General features: G+C 43.5%; 1 protein-coding gene and 1 long non-coding RNA gene across 2 annotated transcripts in view; one reads left to right on the top strand and one right to left on the bottom strand.

Annotated features, from left to right (window-relative positions):
• The window catches only part of SCPEP1 (serine carboxypeptidase 1), a 52,691-nt gene extending 34,597 nt beyond the window's left edge, over window positions 1-18,094 (bottom strand). The window contains exons 1-5 of the mRNA XM_007526705.3: window positions 17,969-18,094; window positions 11,807-11,955; window positions 6,638-6,727; window positions 4,729-4,884; window positions 2,342-2,416 (exon numbers count right to left, since the gene is read on the bottom strand). Of these exons, the coding sequence (XP_007526767.1) occupies window positions 2,342-2,416; window positions 4,729-4,884; window positions 6,638-6,727; window positions 11,807-11,955; window positions 17,969-18,026 (528 nt within the window). The 5' untranslated portion in view covers window positions 18,027-18,094. The remainder of the gene's footprint in view (window positions 1-2,341; window positions 2,417-4,728; window positions 4,885-6,637; window positions 6,728-11,806; window positions 11,956-17,968) is intronic.
• The window catches only part of LOC132541981 (uncharacterized), a 235,734-nt gene that overhangs the window by 206,325 nt on the left and 9,092 nt on the right, over window positions 1-20,317 (top strand). The gene's annotated exons all lie outside the window — the stretch shown is intronic.

The raw sequence follows: 20,317 nt of genomic DNA, 5'->3' as shown, positions 1-20,317 counted from the left end.
ACTTCTGCCCACTCTTCCAGGAACCCAGGGTACCCAAAGACCTCAGATACCTACCAGACAGCAGGAGTAACACTCAGTTATTGTAACAGGAAGCATTTGAGTTTCTCTCTACACTTTCACAATGTGAAAAACAGCAAGCGTGGGGGCTCTGGTACAAGTCCTAAGATTCTATAGGGGAGACAATGCCACCTCTCCTTCTGAGGTCTGTAACTCCTCACAAGGTGCTCAGGGCTCCCTGGGTGCAATCATCACATGAGGTACTAGTGAAGTCACTGGAGGCAGGCAGGCTTCCGACAGGAGGTTCTCTCCAGGATGGATCGAATGCCTCTGAATTACGTTATGCCCTTCCTGCTGCTTTTATTCATTTAAAATTAATACATTGGATCTGGGGACATACAATAGTTATGCAAAAGATTTTCTTGCCTGAGGCTCTGAGGTCCCAGGATCAAGCCCCAGAACCACAAGTCAGAGTTGAGCAGTACTCTGATGCATGTGTCTCTTTCTCTGTCTCTCTTTCTCTGTGTGTCTCATTAAGAAAAATAAAATAGGGAGTCGGGTGGTAGCACAGTGGTTAAGCGCAGGTGGCGCAAAGCACAATGACCAGCGAGAGGATCCCGGTTCAAGCCTCCAGCTCCCCACCTGCAGGGGAGTCGGTTCACAAGCGGTGAAGCCGGTCTGCAGGTGTCTATCTTTCTCTTCCCTCTCTCTCTCCCCCTCCTCTCTCCATTTCTCTCTGTCCTATCCTACAATGAAGACATCAATAACAACAACAATATTAACTACAAAAAAAAAAAAAAAAGAGGGCAAAAAAAAAAAAAAAAAGAGGGATTAAAAAAAAAAAGAAAAAGAAAAAGAAAATAGGGGCCAGGCGGTAGAGTACCTGGTTAAGTGCTAGTTCCTGGTCCTCACCGGCAGGGGAAAAGCTTGATGAGTGAAACAGGTCTGTAAGTGTCTCCCTCTCTATCTTCCCCTTCCTTTTAATTTCTGTTTCTATCCAATAATAAATAAATATTAAAAAAAAAAAAAAAGAAAAGAAAGGAGTCAGGTGGTAGCATAGGAGATTAAGCACACGTGGCTCAAAGAGCAAGGAACAGCATAAGGATCCCGGTTAGAGCCCCCAGATCCCCACCTGCAGGGGAGTCATTTCACAAGCAGTGAAATAGGTCTACAGGTGTCTCTCTTTCTCTCCCCCTCTCTGTCTTCCCCTCCTCTCTCCATTTCTCTGTCCTATCCAACAATGACGACATCAATAACAACAACAATAATAATTACAACTATAAAGCAACCAGGGCAATGAACAAATAAATATAAAAAAAATAATTTCAAAAAAAGAAAAAGAAAATAAAAATAAAAGTAATACATTAAGCTGGGGAGACAGCATAAGGCTTATTTTTATGTCCGAGGCACCAAAGGTCCTAGGTGCAATCCCCAGCACCACCATAAGCCAAAGCTGAGCAATGCTCTGTATTGAATAACTAAATAAATATGCTTATGTTCTGTAAAACACGTAAACAACTTAAATAACTCATCAGCAGGATAGGCTACATTAGCTATGGTTAGTTCCATAGCATATGATACAACAACACTAAAAAAAAAAAAAAAAAAAAAAAAAAAAGAATATGATTTTACTGACTCATATGAGAAAAACTCCAAGGTAGACTGCTAAATTACAAAAGAAACACATACAGAATATATATATATATATTATTATTTGTAAATAAAGCTCACCAGGTAGGGTATTTGCTATGCCATGTGTTTGGCCCAGGTGTGAGCCCAGGTACCATATGGGAGTACAAAGGCACCATGGGCAGCTCAGGTGCTGTAATGTTTTCCACCCCTCCCTACCATTTATCTGAATGAAACAGTGGCCCAGGAACAATAAAATCTCACATATGTGGCATGACTCATTAAAAAGGAAATGGGGAAAATACATATATATGAATTAGCTTAAATAAGCATGAAATACCTTTGTAAAAGTACAAGGAAAACTACTAACTGAGATGATTTTATGGGCTCCTTTATCTTGTTGCATTTAACCTAGTTGTCTGTTGCTATGCCAGTACCACATTAGTTTTTCACCACAGCTTTATAGCGTGTTTGACACATGGTAGGGCAATTTCATCACTGCTTGTGAAACTCTGTAGTTATTATTAAATATTGGGTTGCTGGGAAAATGTTTTTCTATACAAAAATGTGTCATGACTTTTCTGACAACTCAACAATTAACTACCTTTTCCTGCAAGTACAAAGCCCTACTCAAAGTGTACTTTATATCAAGTGTGTATAAAAGGTTAACAATTTCTGTCTCAAAATAGAACAGTCAAGCCATCATTCCTGTTACCTTATGAAGTTCTAGACTAATTCCAGCAGCCATTTTTCCTCCATAGGACTCTGAGAAAATGTAGAATGGAACCGCCTAGCAATAAAAGGAATTGACAGAGAATTAGAGATCCTGAGTGCTTTGTATTTCACAAGTAGTAATTTCAAATTCCTATTGCATATAACAGACATCCCTGTGTCTGATTATTATCTATTATCTCTGATTAAAATGCTGGCTTCCATGGCTGGGAAAATATCAATAGCTCAAGTAGTTGAGCACTAGACTTGCATGCCTAAGGTCTCCACTTGGATTTCTGACACGTACATGTGACCCCCCCCCCTTCCCCTCCTACCTCCTTCCCTCTGGCCCATGTGAAAGTTTCTTCCTGATATGTTATAAATAAAAGACATCTTTAAAATACTGGCTCCAGGGTGAAGGAGATAGTATAATGGTTATGCAAACAGACTTTCATACCTAAGGCTCCCAGGTCCCAGGTTCAATCTCCGCAACACCATAAGCCAGAGCAGAACTTGCTCTGATGTGAATAAAAAAAAACCAAACCTGGCTCCAGGCCCAGGAAGATAGTGTAGCAGTAGCAGTAGCAGCAGTGCACTGGACTCCTATGCCTGCAGCCCCCAAAATCATTAAGTTCCATCCCCAGTCACTGTATGCCAGAGCTGAGCAGTATTTGAGTCTCTCTACTTTCCTCTTGCTTTTGAAAGTAATTAAATATTATAAATAAAAAAAATAAATAAAGTAGTGGTCCAGGAGGTGGCGCAGTGGGTAAAGCGTTGGACTCTCAAGCTGAGGTCCCAAGTTCAATCTTTGGCAGCACATGTACCAGAGTGATGTCTGGCTCTTTCTCTCCTCCTACCTTTCTAATAAATAAATCTTAAAATAAATAAATAAATAAAATACTGGTTCCAGAGCTGGGAAGATAGCTCAATGCATTAGAGCACAGGATATGTATATCTGAGGTTCTAGATATCCAAGGTTCAATCCCTTGTACCATCATATGCTAGCAGTAAATGGTGCTCTGGTCTTTTGCTAAAAACAAACAAAAAACTTCAGGGCAGGGGTAGATAGCATAATGGTTATGCAAACAGAATCTCATGCCTGAGGCTCCAACATCCCAGGTTCAGTCCCCCACACCACCATAAACCAGAGCTGAGCAGTGCTCTGGTTAAAAAAAAAAAAAAAAAGAAGGCTAGAAATGGACCTACCCTATGACCCTGCAATTCCCCTCCTGGGGATATATCCTAAGGAACCCAACACATCCATCCAAAAAGATCTGTGTACACATATGTTCTTGGCAGCACAATTTGTAATAGCCAAAACCTGGAAGCAACCCAGGTGTCCAACAACAGATGAGTGGCTGAGCAAGTTGTGGTATATATACACAATGGAATACTACTCAGCTGTAAAAAATGGTGACTTCACCGTTTTTAGCCAATCTTGGATGGACCTTGAAAAAATCATGTTGAAAAAAAAAAAAAGAAAAAATCATGTTGAGTGAAATAAGTCAGAAACAGAAGGATGAATACGGGATGGTCTCACTCTCAGGCCGAAGTTGAAAAACAAGATTAGAAAAGAAAACACAAGTCGAACCTGAAATGGAATTGGAGTATTACACCAAAGTAAAAGACTCTGGGGTGGGTAGGTGGGTGGGGAGAATACAGGTCCATGAAAAATGATGAATGAAATAGTGGGGGTTGTATTGTTAAATGGGAATCTGGGGAATGTTATGCATGTAAAAAAAAAAAAAGAAGTAGAAACGCAAAGCAGAAATTGAGTTTGGAGTATGGCACCAAAGTAAGAAAGCAGAAGTACACTAGAGTTTGCAGTGAGTACCCCCTAACACTTCCTCTCCACTATTCCAAGCTTTGGGTCCATGATTGCTCAACAATTTGTTTGGCTTTGTATGTTAACTCTCTTTTCAGTCACCAGGGTCCAGATGTCATCAGGATACTAGCCAGGCTTCCCTGGATTGAAGACCCCACCAATGTGTCCTGGAGCTCAGCTTCCCCAGAGACCCACCCTACTAGGGAAAGAGAGAGGCAGACTGGGAGTATGGACCAACCAGTCAACGCCCATGTTCAGCGAGGAAGCAATTACAGAAGCCAGACCTTCTACCTTCTGCAACCTTCAATGACCCTGGGTCCATGCTCCCAGAGGGATAGAGAATGGGAAAGCTACTGGGGAGGGGGTGGGATATGGAGATTGGGTGGTGGGAATTGTGTGGAATTGTACCCCTCCTACCCTATGATTTTGTTAATTAATCCTTTCTTAAATAAAAAAATAATAAATTAAAAAAAAATCTCTCTGAAATTAACTGGCACTGGACCTGAGGTGGACATAGTATTGCTACTACGAGCCCCTTTCTTAGCTGTTCCTGGGTTTTCACTTACCTGGAATTCTTTGTGGCAACTGAAGAAGTCCTTCAGGAGAACCATCATGTCTGAGACCACCATGGCAAGGTCTTTGGCATAGGCACCACTACTGTTCACATAACTGAACCCAGTGCCCACCGGGTTATCCACAAACAAGAGACTGGCAGACTGGAGCTACAGGCCACGGGAAAATCAGAGATTAGATCAGTCACCAATTATCCTTTGATCACTTTATACAAATCCAGCAAAACCAGACATGTAAGGTATTATAAGATTATAATTCTGGGGGGAGTCAGGTGGTAGTGCAGCGGGTTAAGCACACATGGCGCAAAGCACAAGGACCGGCGGAAGGATCCCGGTTCAAGCCCCTGGCTCCCCACCTGCAGGGGGGTCACTTCACTAGCGGTGAAGCAGGTCTGCAGGTCTCTTTCTCTCCCCCCCCCCCCCCGTCTTCCCCTCCTCTCTCCATTTCTCTCTGTCCTATCTAATAACGATGACATCAATAACAACAACTACAACAACAACAACAAGGGAAACAAAAGGGAAAAAATATATATATATATATTATAATCCTGATGCTAAAAGGAATTAAAAACGAAAGGAGCAGGAGCATAGATTACTATGGCAAAGAGGGAGGGGTAGATATCATAATGGTTATGCAAACAGACTCTCATGCCCAAGACTCCAAAGTCCCAGGTTGAATCCTCACATCACCATAAGCCAGAGCTCATCAGTATGCTCATAAAAGAAGAAAGAAAAGAAAAGAAAAAAGAAAAGGCGAGGCAAGAAGGAAAGACAAACATACACGGTGCGACCTAGAGGTGATAAAACAGAGAGCAAGGAACTGGTAAGATGAGGCTCTCAACGTTAGTTTGATGCCCCCTCTCCTCATTTATCCTTCTATCTTTCTCTCCTTCTCATTTCTCTGCCTCACTACTAAATATATATATATATATATACACACACACACATACACATAGGGTGGCTGGGGAAGATGGTAGGAGATAAAGAGACTAGAAAGAACTGAAGGATTGAGAATGTAGGTGAGACCAGGAATCTAAAATTATAGGTCAATATATGGATAATGACAAGGTTCAGAGTGTCCACTAGAGTAGATTTCTGTGGGTAAGTGGATAAAAAGATCACTAAGAGAGGGAGCCAAATGGTGGCAAACAGGGTTAAGGGCACTAGAAAGAGTATGGACCCCAGTTCAAGTCCCTGGCTCCCCATCTGCTGGGGAATTGCTTCACCAGCAGTGAAATAAGTCTGCAGGTGTCCTTCTCTCTCCCTCTCTATCTTCCCTTCACCCCTCAATTTTTCTTTATCCTCTTAAAAAAAAAAATCACCAAGAGACAAGAGAGACCAGTGTAGAATAAGCAGTCCCAAGAAATGGGAGATGCTGGGTAAAGTGGAGGCCTGTGGCTAAGTGCCCAAGGCCCCAAGATACACATGAAAGAGAAAAAGGTGGGGTTCCGGCGGTAGCGCAGTGGGTTAAGCGCACGTGGCACAAAGTGCAAGGATAGGCGGAAGGATCCCAGTTCGAGCCCCCCACTCCCCACCTGGGAGTCGCTTCATAGGAGGTGAAGCAGATCTGCAGGTGTCTATCTTTCTCTTCCTTTCTCTGTCTTCCCCTCCTATCTTGATTTCTCTCTGTTCTATCCAACAACAAACGACATCAACAACATCAATAATCAAAAGGGCAACAAAAGAGGGGAGAAATGGTCTCCAGGAGCAGTGGATTCATGGTGCAGGCACTGAGCCCCAGCAATAACCCTGGAGGCAAAAAAGAAAAAAAAAAGAGAGAGAAAAAGTTGGCTGAGAGCTACTGATAAATCTGTAATCCCACCCAGAATAGGCTAGAGCAAGGGGCGCTCAGCCCTGGAAAGGCTACATGGCACTTTTCAGTTAGGGACTGTCCTCACTGTACCCAGGTTGTTTTTCGTGGTTTGAGGTTACTGTCAAGGGGTCCAATTTCCTCGAAGTTTCCAAATCCAGTGCTGGAACCACCTGGACCACCCTGCGGGAGAAAGAAAAAAAATAATTAACCCAGAGAAAACCTTAGTCAAATCTTACTACATTAGTGAAATATGGTTTAGTGATGACGGGCCTATCTTACACAAAGCACACTACCAGGTAAACCAGAGGACTCACTTATTTATATCAGAGCACTGCGGAACTCTGGCTTAATGTGCTACTGGAGGTTGAACCTAGGGCCTTGAGTGTCTTGGTCATGAAAGTCTTTGTGGAGAGTCGAGTGTTAGTGCAGCAGGTTAAGCACACGTGGCATTAAGTTCAAGGACTGGCATAAGGATCCCAGTTCGAGCCCCTGGACCCCACCTCCAGGGGAAGGGGTTGATTCAATAGCAGTGAAGCAGGTCTGCAGGTGTCTATCTTTCTCTCCCTCTCTTTGTCTTCCCCTTCTCTCTCCATTTCTCTCTGTCCTATCCAACAGCAATGACAACAACAATAATAACAACAACGATAAACATGGGCAACAAAAGGGAAAAAATAGCCTCCAGGAACAATGGATTCATAGTGCAGGCACTAAGCCCCAGTGACAAATCTGGAGGGAAAAACATAAAACAAAAACCACCCTGTGTCCCAGTACTGCTTTTGGTAAGCCAGGTGGTAGCAGATTACACCCCTTCTCACACTCCTTATGGCCATAAAAAACTGTGTGTGTGTGTGTGTGTGGGGGGGTGTTGTCCTACTTAGGGGCATTCTACTGTAAAATAATTTCTTTCCCGGGGGTCGGGCGGTGGTGCACCCCGGTTCGAGCCCCCGGCTCCCCACCTGCAGTGGAGTTGCTTCACAGGCGGTGAAGAAGCAGGTATGCAGGTGTCTATCTTTCTCTCCCCCTCTCTCTGTCTTCCCCTCCTCTCTCATTTCTCTCTGTCCTATCCAACAACAAAGCAACATCAACAATGGCAATAATAACCACAACGAGGCTGCAACAAAAAGGGGGAAAAATGGCCTCCAGGAGCAGTGGATTCGTGGTGCAGGCACCGAGCCCAGCAATAACCCTGGAGGGAAAAAATAATAATAATAATAATTTCTTTCCCTAGGATTTTAGGCTGAGGTGCTACCATGGTCCAGGGCCATGCAGCAACTTTGCATTCAAATACTCTACCCCTGAGCCAGTAAATCTGAAGCAGGTAAATGTGTCAGTAGCCCAACTAAGAGACTTAAATGACTTGAAAGTACCTACAATTTCTCACTTTTCCACTCAGAGGACATCACACCAACTCTCTCTCTCTCTCTCTGTCTCTCTCTCTCATCTGTTCTTGGGTAGAGACTGAGAAATTGAGAGGGGAGAAGGAGAATGAGAGGGAGAACAGCAGTGCTGCTTCACCACCCAAGAAGCTTTTCCCTTGCAGGGGACCATGGCTTGAACCAGTGTCCTTGAGCATGGTATCGTGTGTGCTCAACCAGGTGTACCACCACTGGGCGGACTGCTGTGACCTCAAGCAGATATCCAGAGCAGGAAGAGCAGATATCATCTATAGGCTGCTAGGAGAGATCCCTTTTGATCCTAATTATTTCTTCCTAGTAATCTTCTCTCTCCCTCTTTCTCTCCCCTCCCACACACACCCCTCTGCTTCTCCTTCTTCTTCTTCCTCTTCTTCTTTTTATAAATAGATTTTATTTGTTTATTAATGAGAAACATAGGAGGAGAAAGAGCCACACATCACTCTGGTACATGTGCTGCCGGGGATCAAACTCAGGACCTCATGCTTGAGAGTCCGATGCATTATCCACTGTGCCACCTCCCGCTGGACCATGCCATCCCCTTTTCTTTTTTGCCTCCTCTGAGGAAGGCAAGAGCAGGCTAGTTAGTTCCATGCAGTTAGTTAGCTGATAAATTTCAAATGGTATCTCAAATCTAAGGCCTTAACCAAGTCAAAAGTCACAAAGCAGATATTCTGTAGGGCCAGGAAGTGCATGGCATAGAGCAGAGAAATCAGGCAAAGGCCAAGGGTAACCCTCCTGGAAGGGCTCCAGCCCTGTTTGAATGGGGCCACTTTCACTCAGTTTTAGAGTGGCATGTTCACATTCCAAGTTGATGGATCTCCTGATTTTTGGGGGGAGGTGGTAAAAGGAAGGCAATACCTTAATTTCAGAATGTTGGTAATTAATTCAAATAAAACAACTCCAGTCATTGAATCAATCAGAAGGATAATTTGCAACTTCTCAAACCAGTACTTTTCAAGTTTTCCTGAGAGACCAGAAAGAGCTCCAGGAGGCGGCATGTGACAAAGGAAAGACTGAATGTATGACATTGAGCTTCCTACTCCACTCCACATCAACAGTTTTTCTTCTTTGGCACCTATATGTAAGCTTTTCCTTGGGGAGGGGGAGCCTGGGCCAGGCGGTGGCACACCAGCTTGAGCGCACTTGTTACAATGCTTGAGGACCCAGGTTCAAGCCCCCAGTCCCCACCTGTAGGGGGAAAGCTTTGCAAGTGGTAAAGCAGTGCTGTGGATGTCTGTCTCTCTTATCTCTATCTTCTCCCTTCCCTCTCTAATTCCGAGGGGCTCTATCTGATAAATAGAGATAAAAAAATTAAAAAAAAACTATCCTGCTGATTAATATAAAGAGTGAAGTGCAGGGGAAATAGCCTAATGGTTTTTGCAAAAGACTTTTATTCCAGAGGCTCCAAAGTCTCAGGTTCATTCTGCGCTACCATAAGCCACAGCTGAGCAGTGCTGGGTGGAGGGGGGAGCGAAAACTGCCCAAATGCCCCAGATTAGAAAACCAAAGCTCAGCAAGGAAAATGTTTTGCCACAGCTATAAATGGCAGAAAGTATTCTAGAACCCTGGCCTCCTGGCAGGCGCCTCGGCTTGTCTACTTTATGATGGCATTGTAGCATCTTCTTTTCCAGCCTTAAATTACAGGTCAGTCCAGGGGTGACAGAAGTCCTCAGGCTTCCCTATCTGTGCCCTCAGGCTATGTGTTACTTCTAATTTTCAAAGGAGACAACTGCAGTAAATAAACAAACAAACAAAGGTAGCCTAGTGGCTACAGCTTTGGGTTTGGGAGCATGAGGTTCCAGGCTTAGCATTGCATGCACCAAAGTGATGTTCTGATGTCCTCTTTCTCCTCTCTCTTTTAAAAAATTATTTTATTTTATTTTATTTATTATTATTTTAAAATATTATTTTCCTTTTTGTTGCCCTTGTTGTTTTATTGTTGTAGTTATTATTGTTGTTCTTGATGTCGTTGTTGTTGGATAGGACAGAGAGAAATGGAGAAAGGAGGGGAAGACAGAGAGGAAGAGAGAAAGACAGACACCTGCAGACCTGCTTCACTTCTTGTGAAGTGACTCCCCTGCAGGTGGGAAGCCGGGGGCTTGAACTAGGATCCTTATACTGGTCCTTGCCCTTTGAGCCACCTACGCTTAACCTGCTGTGCTACTGCCTGACTCCCAAAATATATTCTGATTTAATATACAGCTGACAGTGCATACAATAGTCCGTACATGCATAACATTTATGTTTTCCACATAAAAATATAACTCCCACTAGGTCCTCTGTCATTTATTTAATATTTTAATGAGAAAGAGACATGTAGATGGAAAGACCAGAGCACTGCTCAGCTCAGGCTTATGGTGCTGCTGGGGATTAAATATGGAACTCTGATGTCCCTGGTATGAGAGTCTTTTATATAACCACTATGCTGTCTCTGGCCCCACCCCCTCTCTCTTGTTAATTAATAAATCTTTAAAAAGAGGTTGATTTGGGGGCCGGGCAGTGGTGCACTGGTTTAAGTGCACATAATACAAAGCACAAGAATCCCAGTTTAAGCCCCTGGCTCCCCAATGCAGAGGGGGGTGGTCACTTGACAAGTGGTGAGACAGGCCTGCAGGTGTCTGTCTCTCTCCCTCTACCTATGCCTCCCCCTCTCAATTTCTCTCTGTCCTATCCAATTAAAGAAAGAAAGAAAATGGCCACCAGAAGCAGTGGGTTAATAGTACTGGCACCAAGCCCCAGCAATAATTTTAGAGGCAAAAACAAAAAAACAAAAAGAACAACAACAAAAAAAAAACCCTCGAAGAGGCAGGTTCCTCCCTTACAAACAGGTTTTAGCTCTCTCACACCACAAAGTCTGCAGGCGGCAAAGCTGGGACAGGAGGAGGTAATTTATGAATGAAGACACAGTTGGAGGGAGGCACATTCACATCCCACAGAGAGGAGTACGGGGGTGCTCTATTTACAGGTGAACAAACATACTTTCCGGAAAACTGAAGGAAGAAAAAAAAACAAAAACTGAAGGAAGATTGTATGCACCCCTCCCTAGAGACTGATCTTTCAGTGGGTGTGAACACTTCAGGACAGATATTTTAGGAATGCAAGGAAGGATCCTCTGCCAGAACTCAAACACCTTTCAACCACTTTCCAGATTTCAATCTCAAAGCTCGGTTCAAGATTAAAAGGCAAACACACTTGCATAAAAAGGACAGGCCCTTACATTTAGCATTTCAGATAGGAAAGGTTGAGTTCTTTGTGAAAGATCAGCCATCGGTATTATTCGGCAAGAAGGTGGGTGGAGAACGGAAAAGGAGGGGCCGAGTGGTGGCACACGTGGGTGAGCGTACTCGTTACAATGTGCAAGGACCCAGGTAGAAGCCACCTGCAAGAAGCTTTATGAGCAGTGAAGCAGGGCTGCAGGTGTCTCTCTGTCTCTTTCCCTCTTAATCTCCCTCCTCCCCTCTCACTTTCACTCTGTCTCAATCAAAAAAGATGAGAAAGAAAGAGAGAGAGAGGGAGAGAAACAGAAGAGGAAGGGTGAACAGGGCAGCTTGGCTTTTGCTGTGGAAACTTTCATAAACATTGTCAGTATTGAGCCAAATGTGTCTCCAGAGTTCTCAGAAAGGTTACTGTTGCTGCTTGAGCTTATTATAAAAAGAACCTCCAGTCTCTGAGTAGGCCTTCTTCATACATGATTGCCTTTTCCTGTCTCAGAAAGACACAGCCGCCCTCCCTGCTTACTGTAAGCCAGTTCTTCACCACCAAGCTGTGAGCCCTTTAAGAGCAAAGTGGAGGGGGTGGGGGTGGGGGGGTGACTGCAACTTCAAGTCAGGCAACAGTCACTTACCTGAAGCCACATGACTAAAGGCAGTTCTGAGAAGTTCTTGCAGGGGTTGGTGGCATAATAGAGCCACCAAAACATATGGGCATCCTTCCGGACAGTCACATAATCCCATACTTCTTTGCCTTCCTTTGTGGGCCAGTTGATGACCGCTCCTGTAACAGAAGAACAATTTGACTTTATAATGAATGTATCAAGTCCAGTACAGATAGATGGCCATGCTTGGTTTATGTCTTAGTCAATTTATTCATCCCGATATATTGTTGAGATGATGAGGGGAAAAAAAATCCTCCATGAAAAGAAATCAAATTTAACAGTGGAACAGGAAGCTGAAAGATTTCACCTTTTCTTCTGTACTTTATGTAATGTTTGAATTTTTAACAATAAGCAATATTTTTTTTCTTTGATAGAATAGAGAGAGGCAGAGAAAAGAGACCACAGCACAAAGCTTCCTTCAGTGCAGGGGAGCCTGGGCTTGGACACAACTCACACACATGACAAAGCAGGATACCACTTAAGTGAGCTATTTTGCTAGCACAAACACAAACTATTTTACTTCTTAATTATGTTTTTTAAAATATTTATTTATTTATTTCCTTTTGTTGCCCTTGTTGTTTTATTGTTGTGGTTATTATTGATATCGTTGTTGTTGGATAGGACAGAAAGAAATGGAGAGGAGGGGAAGACAGAGAGGGAGAGAGAAAGATAGACACCTGCAGACCTGCTTCACCACTTGTGAAGCGACTCCCCCTGCAGGTGGGGAGCCCGGGGGGGGGGGGGTGGCTTGAACCGGGATCCTTACGCTGGTCCTTGCGCTTTGTGCCACCTGCACTTAACCTGCGCTACCACCCGACTCCCCTTAATTATATTTTTAAAAAGAAAGAAGGGTTGAGGGCTGGACAGTAGCGCAGCAGGCTAGACGCACATGGCACAAAGAACACAGACGGGCATAAGGATCCCAGTTAGAGCCCCAGGCTCCCCACCTGCAGGGAGGTTGCTTCACAAGCAGTGAGGCAGGTCTGCAGGTGTCTTTCTCTCCCCTTCTCTGTCTTCCCCTCCTCCCTCGATTTCTCCCTGTCCTATCCAACTACGACAGCAAAAACAACAACAATAACAACAACAACAATGATAAACAACAAGGGCAACAAAAGGGAAAAAATAGCCTCTAGGAACAGTGGATTCATAGTGCAGGCACAGAGCCGCAGCGATAACCCTGGAGGCAAAATAAATAAATAAATATAAAAAGAAGGGCGAGGAGACGATACACTGAGTAAAGGGCATGTCTTAGCATGGGTAAGGCCCTGGGTTCAACCCCTGGCACCACATAAATACAAGAAAATGCTATGGGTAGTGGTACAGTGTTTTGTTGTCTCTCCCTTTCTCCTCTTTTGCTATCTTCTCCCTTGTCACTCTTCTCCACCCAAAAAAAAAAAAAAAAAAAATGCGTCAGATTGCAGGTTCAATAGTGTTGTGCATGTAGCAGGTCCCGGGTTCATTTTCCAATATCACTTAAGGGGTAGTGGGTAGCCTAGGAGATGGCACAGTGGATAGAATGCCCAACATGTAAGCATTAAGTCCTGAGTTCAATCCTTGGTAATAGTAATGCTTTGGTTCTACTTCTTTGTCTCACTTTCATAAATAAATAAATATTTAAGAAAGGGAGAAGACTTTCAATTGTGGTAAATAGAAAATGTTCAAAATGGGGTGGGGGCATAGCATAACGGTTATGCAAAGACACTCTCATGCCTGAGGCTCTAAAGTCCCAGGTTCAATCCCCCACACCACCATAAACCAGAGCTGAGCAGTGGTCTGGTCAAAAAAAAAAAAAAAAAAATTCAGAATGCAACAACCAACTTTCTTTTTTTTTTTTAAATATTTTTTTGTAATTTATTTATTTATCTTCCCTTTTGTTGCCCTTGTTGTCTTTTTATTGTTGTTGTAGTTATTGTTGTTGTAGTTGATGTCGTCATTGTTGGATAGGGCAGAGAGAAATGGAGAGAGGAGGGGAAGACAGAGAGGAGGAGAGAAAGACAGACACCTGCAGACCTGCTTCACCGCCTGTGAAGCGACTCCCCTGCAGGTGGGGAGCTGGGGGCTCGAACCGGGATCCTCATGCCGGTCCTTGCGCTTAGCGCCACCTGCGCTTAACCCGCTGTGCTACCGCCCGGCTCCCACAACCAACTTTCATATCCTATAAAATACATAAATTATTGACTCATGAATACATGATTCAATATATATGAGTAATGTATCAAATATATAATTTTCCCCAAATACATAATTAAAGAAACATCACAGGCCAGACGGACAGCTCTCCAGATAAGGAGTATATCTTGCCATTCGCAGAGCCCAGGCAACACATTAGGAATGCCATAGCACCAGGGAAAAATTCATTCTCTCTATGCACTATCTGAATGGAAAAATTGGCCAGGGAGCAGTGAAACTGTGTATGTGCAAGACCCCAGCTTCACAATGGGAAAAAAATGCATCACAATTTAGTAGGGTTAAAATTTTTCATTACACAGGGGGCTGAGCGGGGGGCTGAGTGGTAGCGCACCAGTTAAGTGCACATGGCACGAAGCACCAAGGACCAGTGTAAGAATTCTGGTTCAGCCTGGGCTCTCTACCTGTAGGGGGGGTCGCCTCACAAGCGCTGAAGCGGGTCTGCTGGTGTTTTACTTTCTCTCTCCCTCTGTCTTTCCTTCCTCTCTCAATTTCTCTCTGTCTTACCCAGCAACAACAGCAAGGGCAATCAATAAATAAATAAATAAATAAATAAATAAATAAATAAATGGGAAATAATGGCCTCCAGGAGCAGAGGGTTTGTAGTGCAGGTACCAAGTCCCAGCGGTAACCCTGGAGGCAATAATAACAACAACAACAACAACAATAATAATTTTAAATTACATTATGGTGATGGACTGTAACTTAAAAAAAAAAAAAGGAAAGGAAGGTCCTCTTATAATGTGACAAACCCAAATAAAGTGGATCAAATATTTTGATTTTAAAATTTAAACAGAGGGCTGGGTAGTGGCACACTTAACTAAGTGCACATAGTACTATGAACAAGGACCCAGGTTCAAGCCCCTGGTCTCCACTGGCAGGAGGAAAGCTTCCCAAGTGGTGAAACAGTGTTGCAGGTGTCTCTCTCCTTCTCTGTCTCTTCCTCTTAATTTCTGTTCTGTCATAAAATAAAGTTTTAAAAAATTAGGGGGTCGGGTGATAGCGGGTTAAGCGCATGTGGTGCAAAGTGCAAGGACTGGCTAAGGATCTCGGTTCCAGCCACCGGCTCCCCACCTGCAGGGGAGTCGCTTCACAGGTGGTGAAGCAGGTCTACAGGTGTCTATCTTTCTCTCCCCCTCTCTGCATTTCTCTCTGTCCTATCCAACAACGACAAGATCAACAATAAAACAACAAGGGCAACAAAAGGGAGTAAATAAATAAATAAATAAAGATTAAAAAAGAGAGAAGAAAGCTTATAAAAAATTTATCTAATGACGACATCAATAACTACAACAACAATAAAAAACAAGGGCAACAAAAGGGAAAATAAATAAATGAATAAAATAAAAATTTTTTAAATGCCAACAGAATTGATGGCAGAAATTTACTAAATTTCTGTGCAAAATTTTTCTGTATATCAGAAACATAACAGGCAAACAATAAAGAAAGACCAGAAAGCAAAAAATGTAGGTCAGTTTAAAAAAGGGGGGGGGAGATATAAATGAAATAGGTAAAGGCTGTGAGGAAGTAAAATTTATGATAAGAGAAATACAAAGTTTGAACACTATAATGTTACTAAATAACCTTTAATGTGATGGTGGGGGGGAGGGACGGCAGGTACTCAAAGTGCAAGTAGACAAGGAACTGGTCCAAGGAACTGGTCCAAGGAACTGCTAGAAGAGTCAGCAGAGTGGCTTAGCTTTTGAGAACACAATTTGGAGGCTAGAGAAATAGTATAATCATTATGTAAAAGACTTTCTATGCCCGAGTTCCCAGGTTCAGTCCCCAGCACCACCATTAGCCAGAGTTGAGCAGTGCCCTGGGCTCTTTCCTTCTGCATCTGTGTTTCTCTCTTATAAAAATAATATAAATAAAATGTTAAGAGAGAAAGGGACACAGAAAGAGGAAGAATGCAATTGGGGGAGTGGGGTGGGGTGGGGGGATGGGGAGAAGAAGTTCCTGCAGCTTTAACAATTCCCAAATAACCTTTGAAATTTTTTATTGGACGGAAGGTAGGTAGCATAATGGCTATGCAAAAAGACTTTCAGGCCTGAGGCTCCAAAGTCCCAGGTTCAATCCCTGCACCACCATAAACCAGAGCTGAGCAGTGCTCTGGTTAAAATAAATAAATAAATAAAAATAAGTAAATTTTAGGTGTGTTAAGAGAGAGAGAGACCAGAGTAGAATTTCATCAAATTTAGTGGAAGGAATCTGAATCCAGGGTCTCATGCATGCCACACATGTACTTTATCTGCTGAGCCAACAACCATCTCCAGCCCCCTTTTCTGAGGTAACTTTTCCAGTATTGTATGGCACCTTTTGCTAAAGCAGCAACTTCTTTTTTTTTAGAAAGGTCTGAGTAAAGGAGAGACACCCCAGAGAACCCCTTTGCTCTGCCATGTTCCTTCCTAAGGATCACACCCATGGCCTTATAGACTCAAACCTTGTTCCCTCCCTGCACTCTGCCTGATGCTAAAGTAACAGCTTTCATGTTACACTATTCTTTTCCCCCAAAAATACCACTCAAGAGTTTAAAAAGGATGATGTTAAAAGTTAACATGCTTGGGAGTCCGGCGGTAGCACAGTGGGTTAAGCGTATTTGGCGCAAAGCGGAAGGACTGGGGTAAGGAACCGGGTTCGAGCCCCCAGCTCCCCACCCGCAAGGGAGTCGCTTCACAGGCGGTGAAGCAGGTCTGCAGGTGTCTATCTTTCTCTCCCCCTCCTCTCTCATTTCTCTGTCTTATCTAACAACGACAACAATAATAACTACAACAATAAAAACAACAAAAGGGAAAATAAATAAAATTTTAAAAAATTATTTTAAAAAGTTAACATCCTTGAGACTAGGGATATCAGCTACTGTGTGCCTGAGCACCTGCTTTGCATATATTACTATAATGCCCTGGGCTCACTCACCCCACTCCTGACTCCCACACACTGGAGTCTTCTACTTCCTCCTTTCTTAAACTTCAAGCCCCTTTGACAAGTAAAAGAGCAAAAACTGGTTCCAATACAAGCAGGGAATAGATGAAACAATGATATTTTTGTAACTAATAAGGAGAGGTTAGGAAAATGAGAAAGTGGCTTGAGAAGCAAAATAGGATCGCTAGAGCGTTATAAAAGGGAAGAGCTAAAATACGGTACAATTCACGCAAGATTGCAGTCTCTTTTAATAGGACAGAGGGCTTTTCATCTCGTACCCCTCCCTTCCTAGAAAATGAGCACTTTAATATATGAGAGCAATATATTTGAGATTTCCCAGACAAAAGAGAAAACAAGAACTTGCCCCAAGATCAGTCACAAGACCCGTTTGCGGTCAGTTTGAAAGCTCACTTCTTAATTCACATCAGAAGACATTCTGCTGAAAAGACTGAAAAACAATTTGCAAGTCATCCTATTAAAAATATTTTTGTTCTGGCCAAAAAAGACCGGCAGTGAGAGGAGGTTATCTTAGCCTGATCAGATACAGGAGAAAAGACCTTAACTCAATGACAGGTCTCATTCCTGGTGGGACTTCTCAGGGTCTTTTTGACCTGAAAAGACCCATGTAGCAGCCAATCGTGGCAGGAAATGGTCAAGTGGCCTTAAAATCATGGGAAATTCACTGTCAGCAGTTTTTTTCCCCAATCACTTATTTTGCCAACTCCTCCTATCAACCGTGGGCAAGACAGGAGGCATCAGACCATCCAGGAGAAGAGGAAGAAAGGAAGGTAGAACAGATAAGAAAAAGCACTGAGTTTAAAAAAAAAAAAAAAAAAAAAGGTTCAAAAGCAAGAGAATTACGCAAGGTAGACGCTGGAGGAGAGATTTGTTTTTAAAAGCTCAAATCCACTAACAGACTCTCACCCCGGAGAGAAAAAAAGGGCGCTACGGAAGGCATCGATGGATGAAGATGCGATGGGCTAAGTATAGAAAGCCACCAATGCACCTTTGGCCGGAACCTACCAGAGCTCAGGCCCAGAACCAGCAGCAGCACAGGACAGCTCCGCCGCACAAGCTCCATGGCGATCACTGGGGGCCTGGGCAGCAACAGGTTGAAGCCTGAGCTCCCATCACGTGATGTGGCGGGCGGGGCGGGGCCTTGCTGGGGGCGGGCCCTGGCTGGGGGCGGGCCCTGGCCGGGGCGGGGCCGGGCCTGGGCGCGCTGGGCGGCTCTGGGAGTCCAGCTCGCTTCTGCGCGCTGCCCTGCGGGGCCTGTACCTGGACGCCAGTGTTCTGCTGTTCTGCCACATCGTTCTCTGCGGCTTTTGGAGAAGGAGCAACGCTGAATTGAAGGGGTGGCGTTGAGTGCTTCTTGACATGAGTTCTGCTACTGGACTGAGCGGTTACTAGTAATCCCGGAACCCTCCTCCCTGCCCCATCCACCTCTTCCTTCTCAACAGAAGGTTTAGCTTTTCAAAAACTGCCAATTCTGCCCCAAAGTCAAAGAAACCTTGAATTATCTGGTCCTTGGAAATGGTGTGGCTCCATTTTTATAGAGATTCATCTTCCAGATAACCTTTTTCTTATAAAAGTACGTGTATTATGAACGTTCTGGAGATTAAAAAATAGATCCTGCGGAACCATTGTTGGCATTTGGGATATTTCTCCCAAGTCTGTAGAAATTCAATAATCAAGGTTAAGTGCACAGGGCGCAAAGCCCAAGGACCTGAGTAAGGATCTCAGTTCTAGCGCCCAGCTCCCACCTGCAGGGGTGTCTCTTCACAAGCGGTGAAGCAGGTCTGCAGGTGTCTTTCTCTCCCCCTCTGTCTTCCTCTCCTCTCTCCATTTCTCTCTGTCCTATCCAACAATGATGACATCAATAACAATGAAAATAATAACTATAACAATAAAACAACAAGGGCAACAAAAGGGAATAAATAAATAAATAAATAAAAAGAAATTCAATAATCAAAGTTATTGCGTTCTTTTCCCTTGATAATCTATTATCAGCTTTATTCTATGTTGTTAACATTATATCCCAACAGTCATTATATTGTACACTTTTTTATTTTAAAGATTATATTATAGGGCGGGGATAGATAGAATAATGGTTATACAAAAAGACTCTTATGCCTGAGGCTCCAAAGACCCACGTTCAACCCCCGAACTACCATAAGCCAGAGCTGAGCAGTGCTCTGGTTAAAATATATATATATATATATATTATTTGAGGCCGGGCAGTAGCACAGTGGGTTAAGCACACATTGCGTGAAGCGCAAGGACTGGCACAAGGATCCGGGTTCCAGTCCCTGGGCCCCATCTGCAGGTCTGCAGGTGTCTATCTTTCTCTCCCCTCTCTGTCTTCTCCTCTCTCGATTTCTCTCTGTCCTATCCAACAACAATGACAGCAATAACAATAATAATAATAACAACAACGATAAACAAGGGCAACAAAAGGGAAACAATGTCCTCCAGGAGCAGTGGATTCGTAGTGCAGGCACCGAGCCCGAGTGACAACTCTGGAGGCAAAATAAATAAATAAATAAAAATAAAAATTATATATTACTTATAAGAGACCAGAACACTGCTCAGCTCTGGCATATAGTAGTTCGGGGATTGAACCTGGGCTCTCTCAGGCATGTATTACAACCATCATTTTAAAGAGGATATTGGGGGTTCTGACAGGCAAGGAAGGAAATGTGGGGAACACAGATAGGTATTTTTCTGAACGCCATTTTTAAAAATATGTATTTATTTATTCCCTCTTGTCCTTGTCGTTTTATCGTTGTAGTTATTATTGTTGTTGTTGCCAGATAGGACAGAGAGAAATTGAGAGAGGAAGGGAAGACAGAGATGGAGGCGTGAAGCGACTCCTCTGCAGTTGGGGAGCCAGGGGCTCCAACTGGAATCCTTAAGCCGGTCCTGGCGCTTTGCACCACCTGCGCTTAACCCACTGCACTACCGCCCGACTTTCTGAACACCATTTTTATGGTAATATCTTCTGAATAATTCACCACATAGAACTATAAAATGGGGCCGGGTGGTGGCGCACCTGGTTGAGCGCACACGTTATAGTGTGCAAAGTCCTGGGTTCAAGCCCCCAGTCCCCACCCTGCAGAGGGAAAGCTTCATGAGTGGTGAAGCAGGGCTGCGGGTGTCTCTCTGTCTCTCTCCCTATCTCCCCATTCCTCTCAATTTCTGGCTGTCTCTATCCAATAAAAATAATTTTTAAAAAAAGAACTATGAAACAAGATTATGCAGAAACTGTATATGGGTCAGTTACTTCAAAAAGCTGTTTCAAAAGTGACTATATATATGTGTGTGTGTGTGTGTGTGTGTGTGTGTATATAATTTTATTATTATTTTTTTTTT

The sequence above is a fragment of the Erinaceus europaeus genome, chromosome 12, assembly GCF_950295315.1.
Source record: "Erinaceus europaeus chromosome 12, mEriEur2.1, whole genome shotgun sequence".
NCBI lineage: Eukaryota > Metazoa > Chordata > Mammalia > Eulipotyphla > Erinaceidae > Erinaceus > Erinaceus europaeus.
The sequence above is the reverse complement of the archived record's forward strand: the minus strand, read 5'-3'. Positions and strand labels throughout refer to the sequence as shown.